Source organism: Hypomesus nipponensis, chromosome 25 (genome assembly GCF_054491055.1).
Source record: "Hypomesus nipponensis isolate SF chromosome 25, ASM5449105v1, whole genome shotgun sequence".
Classification (NCBI taxonomy): Eukaryota; Metazoa; Chordata; class Actinopteri; order Osmeriformes; family Osmeridae; genus Hypomesus; species Hypomesus nipponensis.
Window position 1 is genome coordinate 1,045,137 of NC_140385.1, and position 27,214 is coordinate 1,072,350.

Below are 27,214 nucleotides of genomic sequence, written 5' to 3' on the forward strand. Positions count from 1 at the left end.
CCCTTTCTTATATATCAATAAACTAAGCATTTTTCTATGGACATTTGTGCCTACCCACCGATTAAGTCGACGTTATGATCAGCGTCTTCTCTCATGCTTCTCCAGTGTGGTTGTTGAACATGCCGCTCAGCCTGAACTTATGCCCCTCATATTTTAGTTGTTTTAATTGGCCAGTATTCATGCATATGGACAAGCCTGTCAGCAAATAGCCGATCGCATGGTAGGTGGCACCAGTGGTGGCCCTGAACTTCCTTTTATGGTTTTCATAGAAGCAGAGCCTGTTTAAGGAGAGCCTGTCCACTCCCTATTAAGCCCCATTGTACCGAATCTGGCTGCAGTTCCACCAGAGTTCCACTGGGGGTGATCGCGAGCGAGTGCATGTTGAATGGGAGTCTATGGAGCTAAACGGCTAAATGTGTCTCTTTCGCCTGATTGTCGTTGAGAAATCTCCGATTTGATTGTCGTTTTGCATGTTCAACATGGATTATAGGTCGAAAGTTGAATGAATGAGTACTTATGTCCTTCTGATTTCTTACAGGGTGAGTCGTTGTTGCCCATAACATGCATTCTACTAATTAATGCATTGAGTATTGTAAGTAAGTATTGACAGGGAGAGCCTGACCTGTCAGCTGTGTTGTCGATGCCCTGAGAGAAAAAAGAAAGTGACCAGGGCTTGCCGTAAAGCAGTAGCTCTGGTCGTACGATGTGTATGACGTCAATGACATTTTCAAAAGCTTTTTAGAACAGAAAGACGACTTTAAAACAATCTAACAGCCATCAGTGTGTATTTTTTTGCCTCCCCTTTGGAATTCAGAATTCAAATTACTAGACAAAAAATGATATCCTGAGAAAAGTGGATTTGAGGGGTACCGCTCCATAGACCTCCACTCATTCTGCACTCGCTCGTTAGCGCCCTCATATGGAACTTCAACCAGTTCAGAACCCGGAAGTTTCCTGAGAGTGGCAGTTCTCTGCATAGATATATATATACACAGTATATAGATGTCTCGTCCGCGTTGCTGGACAACGGAGTCGAACGTCCGCACATGGCGGCCATCTTGCCACAGGCAACTCGCTCACCCATTCCATTGTGTTGATGCTACATGTACTTTTAAAATGACCATAACTTGCTCAATTTTCAACCGATTTTTAAACGGTTTGGTTTGTTATCAACGTCAGAGATCTCGCTATTCCACTGCATACTTATGAATAATTCTGTAATTTTTTAAACATTTAATAGAAGTATGCAGTGGAATAGCGACATCTCTGACGTTGATAACAAACCAAACCGTTTAAAAATCAGTTGAAAATTGAGCAAGTTATGGTCATTTAAAAAGTACATGTAGCATCAACACAATGTTATGGGTGAGCGAGTTGCCTGTGGCATGATGGCCGCCATGTGCGGGCGTTCTAGACGCCGCGGTAAGACATCTAGTGTATATATATATCTATGGTTCTCTGATAGAAGTTTCTGTAAACTGACTGTAAAAGGTGGAAACCCGGAAAATCCCGGGAGTTTTAATCTGTTGCTGTCCACCGAACTCTTTAAAGCTACGTACCGGTACGTCTTTTCGTTTAACGTTTATAACGTTATATCATTAACGTTAATGTTGTTTCCTACATTTATTCAGAAAAATTGCAAAGATTTAAGTTCATAATTGACACTAACTATTTACCCAGTCAATAAATTAGGATAATGTTTATGATCGAAAGCCAAGTCATAAACTCAATAGCGTAGCTCTGTTTATTCTAGCCTAGCCTATGTCTTTATTTGAGGGACATGAAACCACCTTCATTAAGTGGTAGTGTAAGATACTGTGCATGTTTCATTACCGTTCAGATGGCCCTGGATAAAGTAAGTTATAGGCCGAACATTTGTTGCGTCTAAAGATGACTCGCGTGCTCGTTAGGGACACAGGCTTAACGCCATCGTTAAAAAGTCATGTTGCGCATGCATAAAGCCTTACATTGTACGACAGTCGTTAAACTTGATCTTGCTTGACTCCATATGGCTATGCCTTGCTGTTCATAGACGACACACTACCAGATCCCAAGCAGGCCTATGATCAAATGTTTTCAGCTCGAACATTTTCGTCTCGATTTTTTGGGGCTTGAATTTTTTTGCCTCGAATTTGAGAAACCTGAATTTTATTTTATTTTGAATATTCAGATGAGAATTCGGTGTCGTTTACATTTCAATATTAAGTATTGGATGCCAAGACATTATGACACTGATTTGTTTCCATACTATGTGGTAGGCTAATTTGTTGCTAGGCAGATGACAGGTTAAAAGGTTTGCTGTCTCGCACAGAGCGGGCGAGTTTACGAGACATAGGGGAGTTGGGAATAGGCAGATTTGGTTACGTCTGTAACCAGATTTCTTCGACACGTTATTGTGATACTTTAATACATATTTTTCTTTTATTGACGTTGGTTTAATGTTCCATAGAAAGAAAGTAGGACTGCATGCACTGGCTGTCATTTCTGGTTCCTGGTTCAACTGAACACGTAACTATTTTCTTATCCAAGTCTATAAAGTGACTATATTTGCTAAATAGCTTCTTCAAAATATTTTCATATGTATTTGTTGTAATAAATATGTAGGCTACCTAATAGATGATAGGCATGCAGGCATATATGTAGGCCTAATTTAATGTTTGTAACCGAATCCGTGTCCGTGTAGGCTATACCCATTCGTTTTTTGTATTTTTTCCAAACGCAAAATAGGGCCGTAATAGTTTATACCCAAACGTTGACCTCACGCCAAACTTTTTATAAAACTTGAGAGCCCTGGGCCACCAATGATTATTATTTATGTTTTTACAAATGGACACCAGGTTCCTATCCTTTATAATTCTCAACATGACATCCATTCATTTCGATGGGCCATATTTTGCCACAAAACCTTTTCATAGGCCTATATCTAAATATTTTAATGGCAATGAAATCGGGAACGAGACGCACATTTTGACACCTTTCATTCATATAGTGCAAAAGCTGTGGGAAAAGGTGGCTGTGATAACCTGAACTAATAATACAGCCTGTGTGAGGAAACGGTAGGCAACCTAATGCTCGGGATTACCTTTACATAACAAAGATTTGGAAAAAATTCCCACATTTCTGTTCATCCTGCATGTGGATGAACAGGCCTTGAAATTGGATTCCTCACTTTTTAAATAGGCAACAACATTCTGCAATCTGGATAACACAATTTTGGTTGTTTTCAGATTTTAGTTAACAATATGAATTATAGGAAAATAACACGCGAACCATGAAATAGCCTTTTTTTAGAGTTATGGCAAACGTAGGCCTAACTTAGTCTTTAACCCTATCAGTAATCATACTGATGCTTTTGTGGGTAACGCGTAGCCCTATTTGCGCCTATTGCCTATAAAATAGAATCTAGAGCTGTCACATTAACTTTGATGTTTAATTGAAGGACTAGCTTATAGGCTATGCATCAGGCAGGCACCGTGCGTAGATGGAATTGAGGCTGTTCTGTGTCATGACAAATAATGATGTAGATTTATCCTCTCTGTGATCCCTGCATTAGAACAGGGGTGGGCAATTCCAGTCCTTGAAGGCCGCTGTCCTGCATGTTTTAGATGTTTCCCTACTCCAGAATGACCATTCATTTCAATCAGGTGTGTTGGAGCAGGTAAACATCTAAAGCATGCAGGACAGCGGCCCTCGGGGACCGGAATTGCCCACCCCTGCATTAGGCTATCATTTAGGCCATTTAGGTGTTTTGTAATGCACATGGTTTAATGATAAAAAAGAAATATCTGGCCTTAGCCCTGGTAGCACATTTTCCATTGCCTTCTAATAGGCTAGCCCACTATGTCTTAATTTGTGGGACATGAAACCACCTTCATTAGATGCTAAGTTACTGTGCATGTTTCATTACCGTTCAGATGGCCCTGGATAAAGTCAGTTATAGGCTGAACATGTGTTGCGTCTAAAGATGATTTGCGTGCTGGTTAGGGAGACAGACGTACCACCATCATTAAAAAGTCATGTTGAGCGTGCATAGAGCCTTACATTGTACGACCGTCGTTAAAACCTGGTATGATATTATCCCTATATAGGCCCTAGGAATAGGCCCTACATACATTTCATTTTGTTAAACCAGTTTTGTTTGGACAGTTAAGCCTACATTGCCTGTACCTTCCTTTTATTAGTAAAGTACTGGAAAAGATAGTTTTAGTCCAATTAAATTATTTTCTTGAAGAAAATAACATCCTGGAAGTCTCGCAGTCAGGTTTCAGGAAATATCACAGTACTGAAACTGCTCTCACCAAAATAATTAGCGACCTCAGACTAAACTCTGATGCAAATAAAGTCTCTATCCTTATCCTGCTAGATCTCAGTGCAGCATTTGATACCATTGATCACGACATCCTAATCAATATACTGGAAAAGCTTATTGGGTTCACGGATAGTGTATTGAACTGGATAAAATCATATATCACAGGAAGGAAGTTAGTTTAGGAGACCATAGGTCCAAGAAACATGAGAACTGCTACGGGGTTGCTCAAGGAAGCTGCTTAGGTCCATTACTTTTTTCTCTTTATATGTTACCACTCTGCGACATAATCAGAGAACATGACATAGATTTCCATAGCTATGCGGATGACACACAACTATATATATCCACTGAACCCAACGATGCAACGGCCATCAATTCCATTACCAACTGCCTGTTGGCAATAAACAAATGGATGAATGATAACTTTCTTAAATTAAATGAAGACAAAACCGAAGTCCTTCTATGTGGCCCCAAATCCAAAAGAGAGATGCTTACTAAGAATCTAGGAGGCTTAACCCCCTGTCTTAAACCAGAGGTGACAAGTCTCGGTGTAATCCTACACTCAGATTTGAATTTCAACTCTCACATAAATAAAATGACCAAAACAGCTTTCTTTCACCTGAGGAATATAGCAAAGGTGCGACCATTCATAAACCAAAATGATGCAGAGAAGTTAATTCATACTTTTATATCCAGCCGGCTGGACTACTGTAACGCACTTTTCACTGGTCTTCCCAAGAAAACCACTGAAAGACTACAGCTCATTCAAAATTCTGCAGCTAGATTATTAACCAAAACTAAAAGGAGAGAACACATTAGTCCTGTCCTAGCTACTTTACACTGGCTCCCTGTTACCTTCAGAATTGACTTTAAGGTCCTTTTCCTCACATACAAAGCTCTACACGGACAAGGACCTAGCTACATTGCTAACTCCCTTATAAACTACACACCAGCTAGAACACTGCGATCATCAAATGCAGGCCTGTTAGAGGTCACCAGAAGCAGTCATAAGAAGATTAGCTAACACAGTTACGTTGCCCTTACGTTGCCGCAACGTCACTCGTTGACCAAACTTACGTTGCCGCAACGTCTTTGGCGACGTTGCGGCAACGTGGAAAGTGAAAGACGCCATGAGGTAACGGCAACGTCACCAAATCACGTTGCCAGTCCGTAACCGCAACGTCGTGGCAACGTTATTTTCCGACGTTGCCAGTCCGTAACCGCGACCTCCTAGCCACGTTATTTTCCGACGTTGCCAGTCCGTAACCGCGACCTCCTAGCAACGTAATTTTGTGACGTTGCCAGTCCGTAACCGCGACCTCCTAGCAACGTAATTTTGTGACGTTGCCAGTCCGTAACCGCGACCTCCTAGCAACGTAATTTTGTGACGTTGCCAGTCCGTAACTGCAACGTCAATTAAGAAACCTATATTTCTCAATTCTACTGCTTATATTGGGGCGGTTCATATGCAGACCTCATATGCCCAAAATGCTACTTGTTCTTGTATAATAGGCTACATGGTAGCCAACTTTAGGAGGACTATGTTTGTGTGATGTGTAGCCTAACTCAAGCATAAACAAGGCAGCATTTCCATGTAACATTCAGTCATTTTATTTCAAACAAAGTGCCAAACAGTGAATTAAAATCTTCTGCCAGTCTCCACTACAGGTCCTGTCTGTTGGCCCTGACAATGAAGCACAAAATAAGTTAGTGTCCTATCAACATAATTGCACGTGCGAAAGGGGCTATACAAGTCATCCAAAAATCACATCTAGAATAATATACTTCATCAAAAAAAGATTATGGGATTCTAGTTTTTTGTCACATAGCCATGTGAAAGGTTGGATATGGAAGCTGCAATCATGATTCATTCACCTGGCTTGTTTTGAATGGGCTGCCGGGGCGTGTTTGAGTGTGTCCGCTATGAGGAGCTCCACAGCCTTCTCTCCTAGTCCCGTCTTCCACTTCATCACAGCATCTGCAATTAGAAGTCATGAACTTATTGTTAGCACCAATTTGAACGTTGAACGCTGCGTGTAAGCCATAGTTCACGGCATCTCAAAACACCTACCACTCTTTCGGAAGTCCAGCACCTTAAGGCGCTCCTCAAGGTCTGGAGTTCAGCCTGTGTTTGGGCCACCTGTAGGTCCATCACTGGCACCTCTTCAGCGTGTCTGCCCTGTCGTCGCCTGAATAGGAGAGCATCTCGCTGGTTCTCCAATGTCTCCATCTTCTGGAACATAAATCAAATCAAATTTATTTGTATAGCCCTTTTTACATGCAAGCATGTCACAGAGGGCTTCACATACGCCCATAGAACTGCCCCTCAACCAACCTAAACCCTCAAGGATGAGGGTTAAACTAATGTGTCTGTCAGAGTTAACATGATTGGCATACACTGTGGTTCTTCTAGATTAGCTGTAACATTGATGTAAATAACACATGTTACCTTGAATGGTTGTATACAAAGCATTAGTAAGACAACATTTGTTGTTTTGACAAATATGTATCCCCCTGCCACGATCAGAACAACTTAAGTATGCCTTACAATGAGTTGGCAATGCTATTGAGAAGCTTTGAGTGTCTTATATTTGCACTTGCCTGGCTGCCAGCTGTTTTCCTGGACCCCATATGGGTTCTCCTCCACCAGACCAGAGTTGACACCTAGGGGTCTGGTGATGCAAAAGTTTTCAGTCATGCTTTTGCTTCAAAACATAGCCTTTAGGGTTGCCATGGTTCATACAATTATTGTCACTGTTAAAAACGGTCATTCATTACTTTGGAGTTTTTTCTTGGAGTTCAGCCTGTGTTTGGGCCACCTGTAGGTCCATCACTGGCACCTCTTCAGCGTGTCTGCCCTGTCGTCGCCTGAATAGGAGAGCCTCTCGCTGGTTCTCCTCCAATGTCTCCATCTTCTGGAACATAAATCAAATGTATTTGTATAGCCCTTTTTACACGCAAGCATGTCACAGAGGGCTTCAATACGCCCATAGAACTGCCCCTCAACCAACCTAAACCCTCAAGGATGAGGGTTAAACTAATGTGTCTGTCAGTAAAGACAAGTAAAACAAGTTTACAAGAGTTAACATGATTGGCATACACTGTGGTTCTTCTAGATTAGCTGTAACATTGATGTAAATAACACATGTTACCTTGAATGGTTGTATACAAAGCATTACTAAGACAACATTTGTTGTTTTGACAAATATGTATCCCCCTGCCACGATCAGAACAACTTAAGTATGCCTTACAATGAGTGGGCAATGCTATTGAGAAGCTTTGAGTGTCTTATATTTGCACTTGCCTGGCTGCCAGCTGTTTTCCTGGACCCCATATGGGTTCTCCTCCACCAGACCAGAGTTGACACCTAGGGGTCTGGTGATGCAAAAGTTTTCAGTCATGCTTTTGCTTCAAAACATAGCCTTTAGGGTTGCCATGGTTCATACAATTATTGTCACTGTTAAAAACGGTCATTCATTACTTTACCATAATTTCCCAGGGACACAGTGCTAGGCCGTGTGACGGTGGTAGGATAATCTGTACAGAAATTAAAGTGGAATGTAGTTTAAGTACATAGTATTAGCATTTTGATATAAATATAAAAGGATCAGCATCGCACATGTGTGATCGTTCGAAAGCAGGGCCCCACTGAACATTACAACCGACTATTTTCCGATAGACAAACAATGTGACAAACGCTATAGTATGGCTTAAAAATTTACAATTAGTAGGCTAACAAGCAACACTAGCAGGTAGGAACATTGCTACGAGTATTATGCTAGGTTGCTAGGTAACGGAAGCTAATAAAAGCTACCTAGCTGCCGTTTTGGAAAAAACTCACTCGTGGAAGCGTCGGAAACATTTAGAACTCACGCATCTTAAGGTTAAAACAAATAAACTTATCCAAAAATAGATGGCATGTACAAATTGGAAGAATTAGTGACATGATACTTTTATAGACGCCATTGCTGTGCATGCCATATCCGACTGATCTCAAAACGTGATCAGCCACGCGCTAGCTCCACAGTCTTCCAGGGCTAAATAAACTATTTTCGGACAAGGTTTTTTCTAACAGTTCTGAACGTTTATTTTCACTGATTCTTTCGTGGGTGATTTGTGAGACGCTAAACTTTGTATGTATTTTCAGTATTTAACTTTCTGGAGGGTTTAGCCTTAACTCTACAGTACATTATACTAGCTTTACTACTAGCTAGTAGCTAGCGAAATCCTAACGTATTGTTAGAGCTAACAATGTTAATCTGAAACAGATAACCAGCCTTAATAGCCTAAATTTCAAACCTATACGTAATAGCATGTTCCATCCAATTTCAGAAAATATGTTTATATATTTAAATCTATTTCTGTAAAGAAACTCACCTTTGAAGTAGCTAATTTCCAGTTGAAATCCATGAGTTCAAGACGTTTGAATCCCAGCAAACTCTTTTCTGAAACCCCAGTTTCAGAGATGCGTTGAAATGGGCATGCGCAAAGTTGTTGCTGAGGGGCAGACTGAGGGGCAGCTCGGTTTGCTAAAGAAGAATTGTATATATTCTGTGATGACTTGTCTTTGGTAATAAAACTTAAGAATCGCTTGCCTTTTGGTCACATTTAACAATATTGTATTACAAAATTATTGTAGCTCAAATTTGCATTGTGTGTCATACAGCTTTAGTGTGCTGGACAAAGAATGTTTGCTTAATCATGTTTCACATCACACACTGATTGCTTTTGTACATGTAAAGAATGAAATACTTATATTTTAATATAGGCCTAAGGCTAAGAATATAAGAATTATATTCCAAATTCAGTCTTTTATTTAAAGCTATGTTCCTGCATATGAGAAAATTGATGACCATGCTGGGGCTGAGCTGCACATGAATTACATACATTGTTATAATATTGTGTGATTGAATTAATGAAATTAATGTAGACTGGCTACATTACAAAAGTGTCAGAACTGAGAGCAGTCCAGTGTGATCTCTCCATGGATAAACCACTGCACTCGAGATCCGTTGTCCTGCGACCAAAGAGCGACTAAACGGCAACTTAACCCATGGTACCAAAATGAATCCAGCCGACCAAGGGACAACGTCACGGCAACGTTGTCCACGGGACCAAAATAACAGTATCCAACCGACCAAGGTACGACGTCGCGGCAACGTTGTCCACGGGACCAAAATTAACGTAACCAGCCGACCAAGGTACAACGTCGCGGCAACGTTGTCCATGGGACCAAAAAATAACGTAACCAGCCAACCAAGGTACAACGTCGCGGCAACGTTGCCCACGGACCTAAAAATAATGTAACCAGCCGACCAAGGTACAACGTCGCGGCAACGTTGCCCACGGACCGAAAAATGACGTTACCAGCCGACCAAGGTACGACGTCGCGGCAACGTTGCCCACAGGTCTAAAAATAACGTAACCAGCCGACCAAGGTACGACGTCGCGGCAACGTTGCCCACAGGTCTAAAAATAACGTAACCAGCCGACCAAGGTACGACGTCGCGGCAACGTTGCCCACAGGTCTAAAAATAACGTAACCAGCCGACCAAGGTACGACGTCGTGGCAACGTTGTCCATGGGACCAACTGGCAACATCCCCTTTATAACGTTGCTACGACGTTGCCATGACGTTGCCAGAAGGTAACGTCGCGGGTTACCAACTGAGCACCTACTGGCAACGTTGCCGCAACGTCATGTGTTAGCTGGGTGGTTCAACTGAACACGTAACTATTTTCTTATCCAAGTCTATAAAGTGACTATATTTGCTAAATAGCTTCTTCAAAATATTTTCATATGTATTTGTTGTAATAAATATGTAGGCTACCTAATAGATGATAGGCATGCAGGCATATATGTAGGCCTAATTTAATGTTTGTAACCGAATCCGTGTCCGTGTAGGCCTACCCATTCGTTTTTTGTATTTTTTCCAAACGCAAAATAGGGCCGTAATAGTTTATACCCAAACGTTGACCTCACGCCAAACTTTTTATAAAACTTGAGAGCCCTGGGCCACCAATGATTATTATTTATGTTTTTACAAATGGACACCAGGTTCCTATCCTTTATAATTCTCAACATGACATCCATTCATTTCGATGGGCCATATTTTGCCACAAAACCTTTTCATAGGCCTATATCTAAATATTTCAATGGCAATGAAATCGGGAACGAGACGCACATTTTGACACCTTTCATTCATATAGTGCAAAAGCTGTGGGAAAAGGTGGCTGTGATAACCTGAACTAATAATACAGCCTGTGTGAGGAAACGGTAGGCAACCTAATGCTCGGGATTACCTTTACATAACAAAGATTTGGAAAAAATTCCCACATTTCTGTTCATCCTGCATGTGGATGAACAGGCCTTGAAATTGGATTCCTCACTTTTTAAATAGGCAACAACATTCTGCAATCTGGATAACACAATTTTGGTTGTTTTCAGATTTTAGTTAACAATATGAATTATAGGAAAATAACACGCGAACCATGAAATAGCCTTTTTTTAGAGTTATGGCAAACGTAGGCCTAACTTAGTCTTTAACCCTATCAGTAATCATACTGATGCTTTTGTGGGTAACGCGTAGCCCTATTTGCGCCTATTGCCTATAAAATAGAATCTAGAGCTGTCACATTAACTTTGATGTTTAATTGAAGGACTAGCTTATAGGCTATGCATCAGGCAGGCACCGTGCGTAGATGGAATTGAGGCTGTTCTGTGTCATGACAAATAATGATGTAGATTTATCCTCTCTGTGATCCCTGCATTAGAACAGGGGTGGGCAATTCCAGTCCTCGAAGGCCGCTGTCCTGCATGTTTTAGATGTTTCCCTACTCCAGAATGACCATTCATTTCAATCAGGTGTGTTGGAGCAGGTAAACATCTAAAGCATGCAGGACAGCGGCCCTCGGGGACCGGAATTGCCCACCCCTGCATTAGGCTATCATTTAGGCCATTTAGGTGTTTTGTAATGCACATGGTTTAATGATAAAAAAGAAATATCTGGCCTTAGCCCTGGTAGCACATTTTCCATTGCCTTCTAATAGGCTAGCCCACTATGTCTTAATTTGTGGGACATGAAACCACCTTCATTAGATGCTAAGTTACTGTGCATGTTTCATTACCGTTCAGATGGCCCTGGATAAAGTCAGTTATAGGCTGAACATGTGTTGCGTCTAAAGATGATTTGCGTGCTGGTTAGGGAGACAGACGTACCGCCATCATTAAAAAGTCATGTTGAGCGTGCATAGAGCCTTACATTGTACGACCGTCGTTAAAACCTGGTATGATATTATCCCTATATAGGCCCTAGGAATAGGCCCTACATACATTTCATTTTGTTAAACCAGTTTTGTTTGGACAGTTAAGCCTACATTGCCTGTACCTTCCTTTTATTAGTAAAGTACTGGAAAAGATAGTTTTAGTCCAATTAAATTATTTTCTTGAAGAAAATAACATCCTGGAAGTCTCGCAGTCAGGTTTCAGGAAATATCACAGTACTGAAACTGCTCTCACCAAAATAATTAGCGACCTCAGACTAAACTCTGATGCAAATAAAGTCTCTATCCTTATCCTGCTAGATCTCAGTGCAGCATTTGATACCATTGATCACGACATCGTAATCAATATACTGGAAAAGCTTATTGGGTTCACGGATAGTGTATTGAACTGGATAAAATCATATATCACAGGAAGGAAGTTAGTTTAGGAGACCATAGGTCCAAGAAACATGAGAACTGCTACGGGGTTGCTCAAGGAAGCTGCTTAGGTCCATTACTTTTTTCTCTTTATATGTTACCACTCTGCGACATAATCAGAGAACATGACATAGATTTCCATAGCTATGCGGATGACACACAACTATATATATCCACTGAACCCAACGATGCAACGGCCATCAATTCCATTACCAACTGCCTGTTGGCAATAAACAAATGGATGAATGATAACTTTCTTAAATTAAATGAAGACAAAACCGAAGTCCTACTATGTGGCCCCAAATCCAAAAGAGAGATGCTTACTAAGAATCTAGGAGGCTTAACCCCCTGTCTTAAACCAGAGGTGACAAGTCTCGGTGTAATCCTACACTCAGATTTGAATTTCAACTCTCACATAAATAAAATGACCAAAACAGCTTTCTTTCACCTGAGGAATATAGCAAAGGTGCGACCATTCATAAACCAAAATGATGCAGAGAAGTTAATTCATACTTTTATATCCAGCCGGCTGGACTACTGTAACGCACTTTTCACTGGTCTTCCCAAGAAAACCACTGAAAGACTACAGCTCATTCAAAATTCTGCAGCTAGATTATTAACCAAAACTAAAAGGAGAGAACACATTAGTCCTGTCCTAGCTACTTTACACTGGCTCCCTGTTACCTTCAGAATTGACTTTAAGGTCCTTTTCCTCACATACAAAGCTCTACACGGACAAGGACCTAGCTACATTGCTAACTCCTTTATAAACTACACACCAGCTAGAACACTGCGATCATCAAATGCAGGCCTGTTAGAGGTCACCAGAAGCAGTCATAAGAAGATTGGTGATGCTGCCTTTGCTAATTACGCCCCAAAACTATGGAACAAATTACCCATAAATATTAGGGAAGAAAACACGCTAGACATTTTAAAAAGACAGCTTAAAACCTACCTTTTTACCGAATCATTTAAGTAATTTTATCTCAGAAGGGTTTTCTACTTTTATTAGTTATATTATTGTTGCTATTTTAATTATTACTTTTATCACTTGTATTATTGTTTTTATTGTTTTTATGTAAAGCACCTTGAGCTACAATTCTTGTATGAAATGTGCTATATAAATAAAGTCTTACTTACTTACTTACTTACATTTATTGCAGAAAGTCTCATGAATATACGTACTTCAATAAGTATCAGACTACAACTTTGATTATCATAGTCACATTTAAAAAAAATATTTATGGGAGTTTCTGCAATAAATGTATGCAAGTATATTGTCTCTCATAGGATTAATAATTAGTGTTATTTTTCTTAATTTAAGGCCTAATGTGTTTCCAGCATTTGAAGATGGACCGTATCTGCAGCAGGGTGTTGCTGTTCATGGTTCTCTGCGCCCAGTCGTCCGCGGGTGAGTTCTTGAACAAGCTCAGTGGTAGCCATGGCTACAGCATTTGGTTGCAGAGCAACAGATTAGCATATCTGAGCAGGGCCGGCCCTAGGGTTTTGGGGGCACTAAACAAAAATTTTGTATGGGGCCCATTGATTGGACAATCGCGGGGCCCTAAACTAAAGTTTAGTTTGTTTATTGGGTATAGTATAGTTGGGTTTAGTGGGATAAATCTCCAGTAAATTAGCTCTGGATAAAAAGGTCTGCTAAATTAATATGCACAAAGAAGTACATTTTTGTCTCCACAAACAGGGGCTGACTGGCCATTGGGGATACCGGGGGAATCCCTGGTGGGCCGACGGGGTTGGGATGGTCCAAAATATCGGCCCACTTCCATCACCAACCGGCCCTCCCTCTGACATCGCTAGTATCTCATACTATTCCATATTACACAGCTTGATAACGTATAATTTGCTCTAAGACCTTTAGTAGGCTCCAATTACTGACTGAGATTTATACGCCTTATACTGTATCCTCCTCCTCGCCATCTGTATTTAACACTCATGGTGCCTATTTTTCGAAGATGTTCTGAAGTGTCTTCTGAAATGTGTTCTTACGGACTTTCAACGTAAGAAATGAAACATGTATGATGTCATTTCTTTGTAATCATCCAAAATAATGTTAAGTGTATGGGTATTTTTCCAAGTAGGCCAGTAGAACTCCCGGTCTGACAGTAGAACTCCCGGTCTGACAGTATAACTCCCGGTCTGACAGTAGAACTCCCGGTCTGACAGTAGAACTCCCGGTCTGACAGTAGAACTCCCGGGCCACTTTTTTTCCCCAGTCCGCCCCTGTCCACAAATGATGTGTTACGGTAAAATTTACATTTAGTCATTTAGCAGACGCTCTTATCCAGAGCGACTTACAGTAAGTACAGGGACATTCCCCCCGAGGCAAGTAGGGTGAAGTGCCTTGCCCAAGGACACAACGTTGTTTGGCACGGCCAGAATCGAACCAGCAACCTTCTGATTACTAGCCCGATTCTCTAACCGCTCAGCCACCTGACTCCTGTAACAGGTTGTGTTAGGCCAACAGGTCTCTGTATAAATACATAACAATGTTAAATATACCATTAGGCTATATAGTAACAAAGCAATCAAGTTATATACCTAGCCCATGTTCAAATAATTTAGTCACTCTACTTAGTCCAAATCAAGTAGAGTCTAAATTAAAATGTCCTGTGAAAACCTTTTTAAAGTAACCTACCATGCATGTAGCTACTACTGTTTTGTTACAATACCTCGATATACTGTTATAACTATGTATTTCAGATCCTTGATCTGGGGTGGGGGGGGGGGGGCATGGTTGCATGCATGTAGAGACAGAAATGACATTGCCGTCGTGTAAATAAGATAAATGACATTAGGCCAATTAGTTTGTTTAATAAAAGAGCAAGCTATAGACCTGTTTTATAGGAAAGGTATACATATTAAAAAATCCAAATTAACGTGACCTTCCAGGGGGGGCTGGGGGTGCCGTTGGGGGGGTGGGGCGCCCCCCTAATATAATGGTAGGGGAAACACTGTGCTTTACTTTGTATCTGCCCTGTTTGTATACATCGGTTTGGAAATGTTGTCTGCTAGATCAAAATGCTAAAAGACAGAAAGACTTGCTAACTATCGACAATGGAAGACAACCTTTATTAAACACCTCTTGATAGTCCCAGATGGATTCTGTCTTTGTGTCTGTTCTTCCAGGAGAGTCTCAGCTGATTGGTTCACCTGACCGCATTGTTGCTGTAGAGGGTGATGATGTCATCCTGCCGTGTTCCCTGGAACCTTCCATCGATGCAGAGTTCCTGACAGTGGAGTGGTCCAGACCTGACCCGGAAACTGAATATGTACATTTATACAGGGATGGTCGTGAAGATAATGTCGACCAGAATCCATCTTACCAAGACAGGACGAGCCTGTTAGAAGGAGAAGTGGTCAGGGGCAACGTCTCCCTGAAACTCTTCAGAGTGAAGCTGGATGATGAGGGGAACTACACCTGCAAGGTTGTTAAGGACGGGCAGGTTAAGAAGACTGTCATCCAGCTCAGTGTTGGTAAGTTAGATCAAATAGAGAAGATGCTAATGTGCCTAAAAGCTGTTGAAGAGTTCCTGATGTCTCTGATGGTCTTATGTGTGTCTGTCTCTGTAGGGGCGGTCTCTAAACCAACGGTCTCCATGGTGGGACCCAACGGCACAGGGAGGGTTCTCCAGTGTGAGTCTGGAGGCTGGTACCCAGAACCTGAGCTGGAGTGGAGGGACAGTGAAGGACACCTCCTCCCTGCTGATGTCACACAGACAGACAGACACCCTGACCCCGGCCCTCACCAACGCTACACTGTGAGAAGCAGAGTGACTGTACAGAAGACAGACACCAACAGGTTCACCTGCAGGGTTCATCTGCAGGGACTCAACCAGACCAGGGAGACAGAGATCCATGTTCCTGGTGAGGTTCTGTGTTATTATTATTGATTTGTGATGTCTCAATCTAAAAACTCAAACCAAAATTCAAGATGCTGTCTATTAATTAATAAATCAACATTTATCTATGGAGACATTTCTTATTCTTCATTAGTGCTTCATCTCTTTCTGTCAGGAAACTGTCTGATGAGGATCACTTTGTCTTTCAGATTCTTCATTTCCACGGAAAGATGAAAGCTCCTCTGATTCCAAAGTTGGTCCAATTGTTGGAGTTCTTGTCGTGGTTTTGGTCGTAGCAGCAGTAGCAGGATTGTGGTTCTTTTTGAAGAAACGTACAGCAGGCAGTAAAGGTAAGATACAGTTGTGTGTGTGTGTGTAGAGATGTCATACAGCAGACATGGTATTTCCTCATGTATTTCTAACAGATGTTTGTGACTCTAAAGAGGAATATGTTACCTGTGAAAACAAGAGAGAGGAGAACAAGGACCAGCCAGTAGAAATATCCACCCCAGCCTCACTCACAACACCTACTATCCACCCCAGCCTCACTCACAACACCTACTATCCACCCCAGCCTCACTCACAACACCCACTATCCACCCCAGCCTCACTCACAACACCCACTATCCACCCCAGCCTCACTCACAACACCCACTATCCACCCCAGCCTCACTCACTACACCCACTATACACCCCAGCCTCACTCACAACACCCACTATCCACCCCAGCCTCACTCACAACACCCACTATCCACCCCAGCCTCACTCACAACACCCACTATACACCCCAGCCTCACTCACAACACCCACTATCCACCCCAGCCTCACTCACTACACCCACTATACACCCCAGCCTCACTCACAACACCCACTATCCACCCCAGCCTCACTCACAACACCCACTATCCACCCCAGCCTCACTCACAACACCCACTATCCACCCCAGCCTCACTCACAACACCCACTATCCACCCCAGCCTCACTCACAACACCCACTATCCACCCCAGCCTCACTCACAACACCCACTATCCACCCCAGCCTCACTCACAACACCCACTATCCACCCCAGCCTCACAACACCTACTATCCACCCCAGCCTCACAACACCCACTATCCACCCCAGCCTCACAACACCCACTATCCACCCCAGCCTCACTCACAACACCCACTATCCACCCCAGCCTCACTCACAACACCCACTATCCACCCCAGCCTCACTCACAACACCCACTATCCACCCCAGCCTCACAACACCCACTATCCACCCCAGCCTCACTCACAACACCCACTATCCACCCCAGCCTCACTCACAACACCCACTATCCACCCCAGCCTCACAACACCCACTATCCACCCCAGCCTCACTCACAACACCCACTATCCACCCCAGCCTCACTCACAACACCCACTATCCACCCCAGCCTCACTCACAACACCCACTATCCACCCCAGCCTCACTCACAACACCCACTATCCACCCCAGCCTCACAACACCCACTATCCACCCCAGCCTCACAACACCCACTATCCACCCCAGCCTCACAACACCCACTATCCACCCCAGCCTCACTCACAACACCTACTATCCACCCCAGCCTCACTCACAACACCCACTATCCACCCCAGCCTCACAACACCCACTATCCACCCCAGCCTCACAACACCCACTATCCACCCCAGCCTCACAACACCCACTATCCACCCCAGCCTCACAACACCCACTATCCACCCCAGCCTCACTCACAACACCTACTATCCACCCCAGCCTCACTCACAACACCCACTATCCACCCCAGCCTCACAACACCCACTATCCACCCCAGCCTCACAACACCCACTATCCACCCCAGCCTCACTCACAACACCTACTATCCACCCCAGCCTCACTCACAACACCCACTATCCACCCCAGCCTCACTCACAACACCTACTATCCACCCCAGCCTCACTCACAACACCCACTATCCACCCCAGCCTCACTCACAACACCCACTATCCACCCCAGCCTCACTCACAACACCCACTATCCACCCCAGCCTCACTCACAACACCCACTATCCACCCCAGCCTCACTCACAACACCCACTATCCACCCCAGCCTCACTCACAACACCCACTATCCACCCCAGCCTCACTCACAACACCCACTATCCACCCCAGCCTCACTCACAACACACACTATACACCCCAGCCTCACAACACCCACTATCCACCCCAGCCTCACTCACAACACCCACTATCCACCCCAGCCTCACAACACCTACTATCCACCCCAGCCTCACTCACAACACACACTATCCACCCCAGCCTCACTCACTACACCCACTATCCACCCCAGCCTCACTCACAACACCCACTATCCACCCCAGCCTCACTCACAACACCCACTATCCACCCCAGCCTCACTCACAACACCTACTATCCACCCCAGCCTCACTCACAACACCCACTATCCACCCCAGCCTCACTCACAACACCTACTATCCACCCCAGCCTCACAACACCTACTATCCACCCCAGCCTCACAACACCCACTATCCACCCCAGCCTCACTCACAACACCCACTATCCACCCCAGCCTCACTCACAACACCCACTATCCACCCCAGCCTCACTCACAACACACACTATACACCCCAGCCTCACAACACCCACTATCCACCCCAGCCTCACTCACAACACCCACTATCCACCCCAGCCTCACAACACCTACTATCCACCCCAGCCTCACTCACAACACACACTATCCACCCCAGCCTCACTCACTACACCCACTATCCACCCCAGCCTCACAACACCCACTATCCACCCCAGCCTCACAACACCCACTATCCACCCCAGCCTCACAACACACACTATCCACCCCAGCCTCACTCACTACACCCACTATCCACCCCAGCCTCACAACACCCACTATCCACCCCAGCCTCACAACACCCACTATCCACCCCAGCCTCACAACACCCACTATCCACCCCAGCCTCACTCACAACACCCACTATCCACCCCAGCCTCACTCACAACACCCACTATCCACCCCAGCCTCACTCACAACACCCACTATCCACCCCAGCCTCACAACACCCACTATCCACCCCAGCCTCACAACACCCACTATCCACCCCAGCCTCACTCACAACACCCACTATCCACCCCAGCCTCACAACACCCACTATCCACCCCAGCCTCACTCACAACACCCACTATCCACCCCAGCCTCACTCACAACACACACTATCCACCCCAGCCTCACTCACTACACCCACTATCCACCCCAGCCTCACAACACCCACTATCCACCCCAGCCTCACTCACAACACCCACTATCCACCCCAGCCTCACAACACCCACTATCCACCCCAGCCTCACTCACAACACCCACTATCCACCCCAGCCTCACTCACAACACCCACTATCCACCCCAGCCTCACTCACAACACCTACTATCCACCCCAGCCTCACTCACAACACCTACTATCCACCCCAGCCTCACAACACCCACTATACACCCCAGCCTCACTCACAACACCCACTATCCACCCCAGCCTCACAACACCCACTATCCACCCCAGCCTCACTCACAACACCCACTATCCACCCCAGCCTCACTCACAACACCCACTATCCACCCCAGCCTCACTCACAACACCCACTATCCACCCCAGCCTCACTCACAACACCCACTATCCACCCCAGCCTCACTCACAACACCTACTATCCACCCCAGCCTCACTCCCAACACCCACTATCCACCCCAGCCTCACTCACAACACCTACTATCCACCCCAGCCTCACTCACAACACCTACTATCCACCCCAGCCTCACAACACCCACTATACACCCCAGCCTCACTCACAACACCCACTATCCACCCCAGCCTCACAACACCCACTATCCACCCCAGCCTCACTCACAACACCCACTATCCACCCCAGCCTCACTCACAACACCCACTATCCACCCCAGCCTCACTCACAACACCCACTATCCACCCCAGCCTCACAACACCCACTATCCACCCCAGCCTCACTCACAACACCCACTATCCACCCCAGCCTCACAACACCCACTATCCACCCCAGCCTCACAACACCCACTATCCACCCCAGCCTCACTCACAACACCCACTATCCACCCCAGCCTCACTCACAACACCCACTATCCACCCCAGCCTCACAACACCCACTATCCACCCCAGCCTCACTCACTACACCCACTATCCACCCCAGCCTCACAACACCCACTATCCACCCCAGCCTCACAACACCCACTATCCACCCCAGCCTCACAACACCCACTATCCACCCCAGCCTCACTCACAACACCCACTATCCACCCCAGCCTCACTCACAACACCCACTATCCACCCCAGCCTCACAACACCTACTATCCACCCCAGCCTCACTCACAACACCCACTATCCACCCCAGCCTCACAACACCCACTATACACCCCAGCCTCACTCACAACACCCACTATCCACCCCAGCCTCACTCACAACACCCACTATCCACCCCAGCCTCACTCACAACACACACTATCCACCCCAGCCTCACAACACCTACTATCCACCCCAGCCTCACTCACTACACCCACTATCCACCCCAGCCTCACAACACCCACTATCCACCCCAGCCTCACAACACCCACTATCCACCCCAGCCTCACAACACCCACTATCCACCCCAGCCTCACAACACCCACTATCCACCCCAGCCTCACAACACCCACTATCCACCCCAGCCTCACTCACAACACCCACTATCCACCCCAGCCTCACTCACAACACCCACTATCCACCCCAGCCTCACAACACCTACTATCCACCCCAGCCTCACTCACAACACCCACTATCCACCCCAGCCTCACAACACCCACTATACACCCCAGCCTCACTCACAACACCCACTATCCACCCCAGCCTCACTCACAACACCCACTATCCACCCCAGCCTCACAACACCTACTATCCACCCCAGCCTCACTCACAACACCCACTATCCACCCCAGCCTCACTCACAACACCCACTATCCACCCCAGCCTCACTCACAACACCCACTATCCACCCCAGCCTCACTCACAACACCCACTATCCACCCCAGCCTCACTCACAACACCCACTATCCACCCCAGCCTCACTCACAACACCCACTATCCACCCCAGCCTCACAACACCTACTATCCACCCCAGCCTCACTCACAACACCCACTATCCACCCCAGCCTCACTCACAACACCCACTATCCACCCCAGCCTCACTCACAACACCCACTATCCACCCCAGCCTCACTCACAACACCCACTATCCACCCCAGCCTCACTCACAACACCCACTATCCACCCCAGCCTCACTCACAACACCCACTATCCACCCCAGCCTCACTCACAACACCCACTATCCACCCCAGCCTCACTCACAACATCCACTATCCACCCCAGCCTCACAACACCCACTATCCACCCCAGCCTCACTCACAACACCTACTATCCACCCCAGCCTCACTCACAACACCTACTATACACCCCAGCCTCACTCACAACACCCACTATCCACCCCAGCCTCACTCACAACACCTACTATACACCCCAGCCTCACAACACCCACTATCCACCCCAGCCTCACAACACCCACTATCCACCCCAGCCTCACAACACCCACTATCCACCCCAGCCTCACAACACCCACTATCCACCCCAGCCTCACTCACAACACCCACTATCCACCCCAGCCTCACTCACAACACCCACTATCCACCCCAGCCTCACTCACAACACCCACTATCCACCCCAGCCTCACTCACAACACCTACTATCCACCCCAGCCTCACTCACAACACCCACTATCCACCCCAGCCTCACTCACAACACCCACTATCCACCCCAGCCTCACTCACAACACCCACTATCCACCCCAGCCTCACTCACAACACCTACTATCCACCCCAGCCTCACTCACAACACCTACTATCCACCCCAGCCTCACTCACAACACCCACTATCCACCCCAGCCTCACAACACCCACTATCCACCCCAGCCTCACAACACCCACTATCCACCCCAGCCTCACTCACAACACCCACTATCCACCCCAGCCTCACTCACAACACCCACTATCCACCCCAGCCTCACAACACCCACTATCCACCCCAGCCTCACAACACCTACTATCCACCCCAGCCTCACTCACAACACCTACTATCCACCCCAGCCTCACTCACAACACCCACTATCCACCCCAGCCTCACTCACAACACCCACTATCCACCCCAGCCTCACAACACCTACTATCCACCCCAGCCTCACTCACAACACCTACTATCCACCCCAGCCTCACTCACAACACCTACTATCCACCCCAGCCTCACTCACAACACCCACTATCCACCCCAGCCTCACTCACAACACCCACTATCCACCCCAGCCTCACAACACCTACTATCCACCCCAGCCTCACTCACAACACCCACTATCCACCCCAGCCTCACTCACAACACCCACTATCCACCCCAGCCTCACTCACAACACCCACTATCCACCCCAGCCTCACTCACAACACCCACTATCCACCCCAGCCTCACAACACCCACTATCCACCCCAGCCTCACTCACAACACCCACTATCCACCCCAGCCTCACAACACCCACTATCCACCCCAGCCTCACTCACAACACCCACTATCCACCCCAGCCTCACAACACCCACTATCCACCCCAGCCTCACTCACAACACCCACTATCCACCCCAGCCTCACTCACAACACCCACTATCCACCCCAGCCTCACTCACAACACCCACTATCCACCCCAGCCTCACTCACAACACCCACTATCCACCCCAGCCTCACTCACAACACCCACTATCCACCCCAGCCTCACTCACAACACCTACTATCCACCCCAGCCTCACTCACAACACCTACTATCCACCCCAGCCTCACTCACAACACCCACTATACACCCCAGCCTCACAACACCTACTATCCACCCCAGCCTCACTCACAACACCCACTATCCACCCCAGCCTCACTCACAACACCCACTATCCACCCCAGCCTCACTCACAACACCCACTATCCACCCCAGCCTCACTCACAACACCCACTATCCACCCCAGCCTCACTCACAACACCCACTATCCACCCCAGCCTCACAACACCCACTATCCACCCCAGCCTCACAACACCCACTATCCACCCCAGCCTCACTCACAACACCCACTATCCACCCCAGCCTCACTCACAACACCCACTATCCACCCCAGCCTCACTCACAACACCCACTATCCACCCCAGCCTCACTCACAACACCCACTATCCACCCCAGCCTCACTCACAACACCCACTATCCACCCCAGCCTCACTCACAACACCCACTATCCACCCCAGCCTCACTCACAACACCCACTATCCACCCCAGCCTCACTCACAACACCTACTATCCACCCCAGCCTCACTCACAACACCCACTATCCACCCCAGCCTCACTCACAACACCCACTATCCACCCCAGCCTCACTCACAACACCCACTATCCACCCCAGCCTCACTCACAACACCTACTATCCACCCCAGCCTCACTCACAACACCCACTATCCACCCCAGCCTCACTCACAACACCCACTATCCACCCCAGCCTCACTCACAACACCCACTATCCACCCCAGCCTCACAACACCCACTATCCACCCCAGCCTCACTCACAACACCCACTATCCACCCCAGCCTCACTCACAACACCTACTATCCACCCCAGCCTCACTCACAACACCCACTATCCACCCCAGCCTCACAACACCCACTATCCACCCCAGCCTCACTCACAACACCCACTATCCACCCCAGCCTCACTCACAACACACACTATCCACCCCAGCCTCACTCACAACACCTACTATACACCCCAGCCTCACTCACAACACCCACTATCCACCCCAGCCTCACTCACAACACACACTATCCACCCCAGCCTCACTCACAACACCCACTATCCACCCCAGCCTCACTCACAACACCTACTATCCACCCCAGCCTCACTCACAACACCCACTATCCACCCCAGCCTCACAACACCCACTATCCACCCCAGCCTCACTCACAACACCCACTATCCACCCCAGCCTCACTCACAACACCCACTATCCACCCCAGCCTCACAACACCCACTATCCACCCCAGCCTCATTACACCCACTATCCACCCCAGCCTCACTCACAACATCCACTATTCATCCCAGAATGCTAACCTCGAGAGAGGAGGAAAATAACCAGAAGAAATAGCACTGAGGTATCTATCAGGAAATGTTTGTGTACAATATATTCGCACATGTGTGTGAGTAAGTCTGAGTGTGATGTGTGTTTCTGTATAAATGTGAACAGGTTGACACACACACACCCACTCGAGTGTCCACTGATAAAATTCCCTCTGCTTTCCTCCCATCCAGCTGCCCCTCCTCTCAGGAGCAGAGATCAGCCAGGGCTACTGGCCCTGGCCCATCTGACTTTATATATTTCTAGATATCATATAGAGTTATTGAGTTTTTGAACTCACACTCACGAGTGAGTCCTCAGGCCCAAGCCCCTAAGCCTGTTCTATGCCTTCATTGCATCCTTGGTTCCCCAACTCCTCACTGAGTCCTCCCCAAAGTGGGGCACCACTCTGGCTCGCCCTGATTTCCACGTCCCTCCATCATCATTCCTTTCCTGTGGTGTCTGCTGGGCCTTGGCACTCGGTCCCCCCAGGGTCCAGGGTTTGCTTGTGCTTTCTCCTTGTAGGGAGATCTGCTCCTCCTTTCCCGAGCACAGGGTGGGGAATTACTACCTCTCCCTCCTCCTTCAACTTGCCTTGGGGGTTGGGGGCACAAGGTTCTGAACCTACCATGTGCGGTTCGGACAGAGGGCAGCTCCAACAGTTCAACAAGGCCACGTTCTTGATCTCAGTCCCCGGTGTCCACGGCCTTATCCCCAGCCTGGATTTACATTTACATTTTACATTTAGTCATTTAGCAGACGCTCTTATCCAGAGCGACTTACAGTTAGTACAGGGACATTCCCCCCGAGGCAAGTAGGCTAAAGTCCCTTGCCCAAGGACACAATGTCATTTGCTCGGCCGGGGAGTCGAACCTGCAACCTTCTGATTACTAGCCCGATTCCCTAACCGCTCAGCCATCTGACCCCGGATTTCTCTCCAACTCCATCATAGACCACATTCATTGAGCAAGACGTGGTGCCTGGCTGGACGATGCCGACATTGCGTCCGCTTCAAAGCCCTCCCCCTCGACCCTGATTTGGGCAGTTTTGGGGGTTCACTGGCAGGACTCCTATTTCGCCGTCCGACTCACTTTTGGATGCAAGATCAGCCCCTGTAATCTTACATTTACATTTAGTCATTTAGCAGACGCTCTTATCCTGAGTGACTGACACACACAGTACAGGGACATTCCCCCGAGGCAAGCAGGGTGAAGTGCCTTGCCCACGGACACAATGTCATTTTGCACGGTCGGGAATCGAACCGGCAACCTGATTAATAGCCCGATTCCCTAACCGCTCAGGCATCTGACTGTCTTATAATCTTCTCTCTCCGAAGCGCTGGATTCCACTCAGGCCTTTCCTCCGCCACCTCAGCCAGCTCCCCGTTACACGCCGGTTCGTCCTCAGAGCCGCCTACATCCCAGGCCACCGCAACTCTTATCGACTCATTCTCCTGTTTTTGTTCCAGTATCCAGACCCTCAGATCCAGAAGCAGAATCTCAGAACCAAGATACAATCATACATGTCGACTTTTTACAACCGAATCAGGACACATCGCTTCCTAGGTCGTCATCCTCACAGTCTGTGCAGTGTCCACTGCTTCCAGCCAAGGATCCCCACCCATCCAGCAGTGGGTCAATGTTCTCACAAGACTCCCAGACCAACCACCAAGTATCCTAGTCCCTTTGGTGAGTTGTGTGTGGTAGAAGTTGAATTAGAGGTCTTCACGGGTCCAAGAATGCATGCACGAACAAATTCATTTACAAGTTGTGAAAATAAAACATTGTCTTACCGACTGTAGCGTTAGTCGTAGGGGTGGGGGAAAACATCGATTTACATTTGAATCGCGATTCAGTCTTCTACCGATTCATAGCGATTCACAATTTTTTTTATAAAATAAATAAATAATAACAATAATAAAAATCAAAACTAATTGTGAAATGATTTTTAATCGAATCGTGACCCCAAGAATCGAATCGTGAGGTACCAAAAGATTCCCACCCCTAGTTAGTAGGCTTCTCTCCTTTACGTCAGGGGTTCTTAAACTTTTCAGCCCACGACCCCTAAAATATTGGTGCCAGTGACTCGCGAACCCCGCATCCACGGAGGTGGTTTACGTAAACGTGGGAGTAAAAATAGGCCCTGGACTTTGATCCAGACCAGCCCACCAGAACCGGCCCCCATATACGCCACCACAGCTGCCCTGTTAATGCATGCATATCCTGAGTTTGATGTGATGCTAGTTCAGGAGTTCAATAGTTAATGCTAGCGTGCGTCACCCGGGGGTCGCGACTCCCACTTTGAGAACAACTGCTTTACGTGACTTTGCAGCTTGGCAGTTTTTATATCTCACATAATACGATAACTTCCACAGTTTCCCTTTTGAACTATAATAACGATCACTAGTTCGGTGCCACGGTCGCCGACATTAGCACCAGCGCAGGCCACATCAACACCTACAGTGACTCTGTCAGATGTCATATCAACAAATCCATTAATGTTGTCCTCAAGGCTGTTGTCCCTGTGTTCCCCACCCAAGAGCCCAACAGAGAGATGTGAGCCATGCTGAGGGCTTCACAGCCTACAACTCTGGAGACATGATGGCCTACAGGAAGTCCAGTTATGACATGCAGAAAATACCTACGTCCAGAATTTGCAACAAGTGCAAAATGGCGCAGCCAGACAACTGACTAGAACCAGAATATACATCTACTCTCACCTGGTACACGGCTGATTGCCTCGCGGCCCTTTAATCCACGGTGGGAATGGACGTCCTGGAACTCATAGGCTCGGCTGCTGCCCTGCCTGCCCTGTCTTCTCCTCCTCGCCCTCTCCTCTCCTGCTTCCCCTCCTCTGGATCACGGCGCTCTCCCACTCCGTGTCACTGAGCTCCTCCTGCTCCGCGGCACCTGAGGTCCCACGCCTCGGATAAGCCCGCACTGCTTATTTTTTTACAAAAATAAAATAAAACTAACTAACTTGCGTGCTTCTTGATTTTGTGTTGTTGTACACACTGTCTGTTTTTACACTACAACTTCTCAGGTATGAGAGAAGGGATGAGCCATAACACACCTTGGCCGGGTTTCCCAGATTCG

The 27,214-nt window shown here is 46.8% G+C and overlaps 2 protein-coding genes across 6 annotated transcripts; one reads left to right on the forward strand and one right to left on the reverse strand.

Moving 5' to 3' along the window:
• Positions 1-1,412: 1,412 nt before the first annotated feature.
• LOC146221602 (butyrophilin subfamily 1 member A1-like) lies at positions 1,413-27,097 on the forward strand. Of its 4 annotated transcripts, none has more exons than XM_084691069.1 (7): positions 1,413-1,561; positions 13,351-13,420; positions 15,157-15,504; positions 15,601-15,894; positions 16,079-16,219; positions 25,588-25,807; positions 26,659-27,097. In XM_084691069.1, exons 2-6 carry the CDS (start codon positions 13,360-13,362, stop codon positions 25,797-25,799), a joined length of 1,056 nt encoding a protein of 351 aa, XP_084547195.1. In that variant the 5' UTR covers positions 1,413-1,561; positions 13,351-13,359; the 3' UTR covers positions 25,800-25,807; positions 26,659-27,097. The 4 variants fall into 4 exon arrangements, with proteins under 4 accessions (XP_084547195.1, XP_084547194.1, XP_084547193.1 ...); XM_084691068.1 differs by having other exon boundaries at positions 1,414-1,561; positions 13,334-13,420; XM_084691067.1 differs by lacking the exon at positions 1,413-1,561 and adding an exon at positions 2,286-2,508 and having other exon boundaries at positions 13,334-13,420.
• LOC146221603 (uncharacterized) lies at positions 5,897-9,558 on the reverse strand. 2 transcript variants are annotated; one of them, XM_084691101.1, is made up of 7 exons: positions 8,687-9,558; positions 7,796-7,846; positions 7,614-7,684; positions 7,088-7,224; positions 6,911-6,981; positions 6,185-6,287; positions 5,897-5,993 (listed from the first exon to the last, which is right to left on the reverse strand). In XM_084691101.1, the coding sequence occupies exons 3-7, from the start codon at positions 7,641-7,643 to the stop codon at positions 5,972-5,974; spliced, it is 363 nt and encodes a 120-aa protein (XP_084547227.1). In that variant the 5' UTR covers positions 7,644-7,684; positions 7,796-7,846; positions 8,687-9,558; the 3' UTR covers positions 5,897-5,971. The 2 variants fall into 2 exon arrangements, with proteins under 2 accessions (XP_084547227.1, XP_084547226.1); XM_084691100.1 differs by lacking the exon at positions 7,796-7,846 and having other exon boundaries at positions 8,687-9,529.
• Positions 27,098-27,214: the final 117 nt, after the last annotated feature.